At 36.9% G+C, this 4,540-nt stretch overlaps 1 protein-coding gene across 1 annotated transcript; it reads left to right on the top strand.

The window, feature by feature from the left end:
• The first annotated feature begins 800 nt into the window (after positions 1–800).
• On the top strand, positions 801–4,417 carry LOC109244437 (potassium transporter 26-like). The gene is made up of 7 exons (XM_019411533.1): positions 801–1,003; positions 1,518–1,995; positions 2,087–2,137; positions 2,225–2,485; positions 2,599–2,651; positions 2,740–3,109; positions 3,339–4,417. Exons 1-7 carry the CDS (start codon positions 803–805, stop codon positions 4,145–4,147), a joined length of 2,223 nt encoding a protein of 740 aa, XP_019267078.1. The 5' UTR covers positions 801–802; the 3' UTR covers positions 4,148–4,417.
• The last annotated feature ends 123 nt before the right edge of the window (positions 4,418–4,540 follow it).

The raw sequence follows: 4,540 nt of genomic DNA, 5'->3' as shown, positions 1-4,540 counted from the left end.
TGTAATTTTTTGAATTTCTGTTTTTTCATTTTACTACATCACCCCACCCCACACCACTGCCCCCCAAACCCCGCACAATTTTTTTTTAACTTTTTTTTTTGTTATTCCAAATTTCTGTTTTTCAGTTTTTTGGCACCCCCTCCCCCGCCCAACACCCCACCCCCGGGAAAAAAAATATTTTTTTTATAAATTTTCAGTTTTAGTTTTTTCATCTTTTGGTTTACAAATTCGAAATTTTACAAGTTTTAAAGTTATGAGTTCGGAGGTATATGTGTTTGGAAGGTTACGGGTTTAGAAATTATAAAATTTACGGGTTCGAAAGTTTAGCGGTTCGGAAGTTTGTGAAATTTGTGGGTTCGGAAGGTTTTTGGTTCGAAAGTTTATGGCTTCATGTTTATTGTATCTAAATTATTTATAAATACTCTTGAGAAGTTATTTTCCTTGAGTTGCGTACCAAACACTGAAAAATGAATAAGATTGGAAAACATTTTCCGTTATACCAAACACACCCTATGTCAACAAGATAATGTACCGAAAATAACGGTTCATATCCCAGTTTGCAAATTATAAGGGGGATGACGAAATGAATTGTTTGCAACTAAGTGTTGCTACTGCTAAAGCATATATGATGATGTCTATATTTACCTGCTCCATCTCCTACAACTTGTGGTTTTAAATTTAGCAGCACTAGATAAACTCTTTATTTTATTTTGAGGATCAACCAAACAGGACAGTGCTTGAGGTTTTTAATATATAAGAATGAAGCAACTTCTTAATTAACTATACTGTCTGCATTTAAATCATGGAGGATGCAAAAAGCAACAATTCAAGCGGAAAGAAGTATGATGTTGAAAATGGAAGCATTATTGGAGATAGCAATCGTGTTGAAATTTGTAACAACAGCAGTAGGAGAATTGTACCAGAACCAGTAGTAGCAGCTTCCATGGAAACAAACATGAATATTATACAGACTAATTACCAGCTTCCCTTAACCAAAGCTAAGGTAATCTTTACTGTTTCATCTTCAATATTCCAACAAATCACCCCAAAGAATTTGGTCAATGAAGTAAGTAAAAACCATGTGTGACGAAGGTTGCAATCCTAGTAAACATAATAAACGCTAGGATCAATTATACAAACACATATTGGTAGGAGGTACCAGTGGCGAAGCCAGAATATTCTTCAAGGGTGTTCAAACTTGAAATAAGTGGGAAAAAGTTTCTGACAAAGAGCGTTCAATATATGTTATATACCTCTAAAACCTAATATTTTACCTATATATACAGTGTAATATAATTTTCCGAACCACCCTTTAAGACACATGCCTTCGCCCTTGGGAGGTATCAGCTGGTATCTAGTGGAATAATCAACGAGTGCACAAGCTGCCCCATGAAAGCAACAGAATCTAATACCTTCATTTTTATGTTACTACGTTATGCAAAGTTAGACAGAAGTCTACTTAAGATTTGTACGTAACTCATTCATGAGCAAACTGAGATTTTGATTATTTTTCTCAGAAATATCCAGCTGTGCAGACATTGCTGTTGGCTTACCAATCTCTTGGGGTTGTATATGGAGACCTAGGAACTTCTCCGGTCAACGTCTTTTCCTCTACTCGCTTGACAAATCTAACTGAAGATGATCTACTTGGAACATTCAGCCTAATCTTTTGGACTTTAACGTTGCTCGTGTTAGTCAAATATGTCTTCATCGTCCTCCATGCTAATGATCATGGAGAAGGCGGTACTTTTGCTCTCTATTCATATCTTTGTCGCCATATCAATTTTCGAAGCAAACATACTATCCACAACGTTCGGATGGAGTCTGTTGAGGGCATGGCTTATTGCAACCAGGCCGATAGCGGAAGTCCTCTGCGTTCAAAAACTAAGAAGTTCCTGGAGAGAAGTTCTGTAGCTCAAAATTTTCTGACTTTTGTTGTTTTACTTGGAACTTGTATGGTCATTGGTGATGGAGCTCTCACTCCTGCTACTTGTGGTAACATTCTGTCTTTCGTTTTTCTCCATTTCTCTGCTTCATGTGCATACACTTGCTATATCAATGTTCCATTCTACTATATATATATCAGTTCTCTCAGCCCTCCAAGGAATTCAATCTCTCTCCCCCAAGATAACACAAGGTAAAATCAAAGACAGTTCTATCGCAAGTTCATAATATTTCCTTCCATTTACTCACCTAATCGCAAGGTTTAATCTATTGGCTGCAGATCATGTGGTTTTCATGTCTCTGATTATGCTAATTGCCCTTTTCACTTTTCAACGCTGTGGAACAAGCAAAGTTAGCTTCTGCTTCACTCCAATAATGTTATTGTGGTTTGCTACCAATGTTTCAGTCGGTATCTACAATATTTTCAAGTACTATCCGTCCGTTCTTAAAGCTCTTTCTCCACACTATATTGTGAAATTTGTATCAAGAAATGGAAAGACAGCTTGGAATCTTCTCGGTGCAGTATTTCTAAGCATTACAGGTTTAACTTTGTAACTCCTTTGAGGAAAAACAAATATAAAAGCATTTGAAATAATTAAAAGAAAGGAGAAGCTAAGTTCATTTCCAACATGCATGTTTTAAACTGTTATGCAGGAGCAGAAGCCATGTTTGCTGATTTAGGTCATTTCAATAAAAGAGCAATTCAGGTAAAGAAGGAACAAATTAATTAACAACTCTAAAATCTATCATTTTAGGAATGTTAATCCGATTGATGGCGATGATCGAGTCTTGCAGTTGGCGTTTTCTTTTGTGGTTTATCCATCCCTAGTTCTCAGCTATGCTGGTGAAACAGCTTATCTGGTGAGGTATCCGGAAAACATCAACAACGCCTATTACAGTTCCCTGCCAAAATCTGTATACTGGCCGATGTTTGTTATCTCGACCCTAGCTGCCATAGTTGCTAGCCAGTCCATGATATCAGCATGTTTTTCCATTGTAAAGCAATCAGTTGCTCTCGGATGCTTCCCTCGAGTAAACATTATACATACTTCATCCAAGCATGAAGGACAAATCTATTCCCCAGAAATAAACTACATCCTCATGATTCTTTGTGTTACTCTCGTTCTTGGATTTAAAGGCGGTGTCGAACTAGCAAATGCCTATGGTAAGCGTGCATTGTCTGCTCGAATTTTCAATACTATCATCACGTTACTTAATAACAAATGATAGATAACTTTCTATAGCAAGCATGGATTGTTACAAATGGTAAATAATAGCCTGTTATAACTAGATTATTAGTATAAAAAACTTTTTTATTCTATCAGTGTATATAAGTTAAATCAAAGCTGCAAGTCCAAATAATATGCTACTAACTTTTCCTACTTCAAATACAGGGGTGGTGGTAATTTGGGTCATGATCATAACGACATTCTTGACAACATTGGTGATGCTACTCATATGGAAGACAAATATGATTCTCATATTGGGATTTTTCTTTCCCTATACAATAATTGAAGGTTGTTTCATGACATCGTTGCTCAATAAAATACCACAAGGAGGATGGGTACCATTTGCTATTTCTGCTTTCTTCTTGACCATCATGTTATCTTGGACATATGGAAGGAGTAAGAAAAATGAGTACGAAGCAGATAGAAAGATGAGTTTACCTGAACTTAACCAAATGCTATCAAGCTATAGAGCGCCAGGAATTTGCTTCTTTTTCACCGATCTCGTCAATGGCATTCCACCAATTATCCGTCATTATATTCAGCACACAAATTCTGTTCGAGATATCATGGTAATTGTCACTGTTACAACTCTTCCCATTAAAACTGTCTTGCTACACGAACGTTTCAACGTGGGGAAGCTTGGATCAGTTGAAGGGGTCTATAGGTGTTTGATTCAGTTCGGATATAAAGATTCTCAGAGCATGGAAGGAGATGACTTTGTTACTTTGATGATCACAAAACTCCAAGACCAAGCTGAGTCTACTACCGAAAAACAAAAGATAGATGCAGCTGCTGACAGAGGAACAGTTTTTGTGTTAGGAAGAACCATTCTCAAAGCAAATAAAGGTTGGTTTGCCCGCTTCACTATAGACTACTTGTACAGGTTTCTTCAGAATAATAGCAGGGCAGCCATTTCGATGCTTCAAATTCCACCCGATAAAACACTTCAAGTTGGTATGCTTTATGAAATCTAAAAAAGGAATCATCTGGCTGGGAAACACAATATATTACACATATAATTCAGATGGTAATTCACACCCTTTCCTCTGTAGTATTCCTGTAGCGCATCCCCAACAGTGGCGGACGCAGGTGGTGGCAAGCGGATTCAACTGAACCCGCTTCATCAAAAAATAATATTGTGTATATGTATAAATTGCGATTGAAGCTGCGTAAATTTTGTATAAATATTTTATTTGAACCCCCTTGACAACTACTCCCTCCGTTCGAATTTATGTGAACCTATTTGACTGGGCACGAAGTTTAAGATAAAATGAAGACTTTTGAATTTGTGGTCTTAAACAAGTCAATAAAGGGTCCAGAGAATTTGTGTGGTTATAAAAGCTTCTCATTAAGGGTAGAATTCAAAG

Source organism: Nicotiana attenuata, unplaced genomic scaffold, assembly GCF_001879085.1.
Source record: "Nicotiana attenuata strain UT unplaced genomic scaffold, NIATTr2, whole genome shotgun sequence".
Lineage (NCBI taxonomy): Eukaryota > Viridiplantae > Streptophyta > Magnoliopsida > Solanales > Solanaceae > Nicotiana > Nicotiana attenuata.
The sequence above is the reverse complement of the archived record's forward strand: the minus strand, read 5'-3'. Positions and strand labels throughout refer to the sequence as shown.

Bases quoted from the DNA above. Each gene is read 5' to 3' on its own strand.
- LOC109244437 (XM_019411533.1), top strand. From the start codon at position 803: ATGGAGGATGCAAAAAGCAACAATTCAAGCGGAAAGAAGTATGATGTT. The intron at 1,996-2,086 runs GTAACATTCTGT...TATATATATCAG, and splicing joins TCTCACTCCTGCTACTTGTG to TTCTCTCAGCCCTCCAAGGA. The intron at 2,652-2,739 runs GTAAAGAAGGAA...CGAGTCTTGCAG, and splicing joins TCAATAAAAGAGCAATTCAG to TTGGCGTTTTCTTTTGTGGT.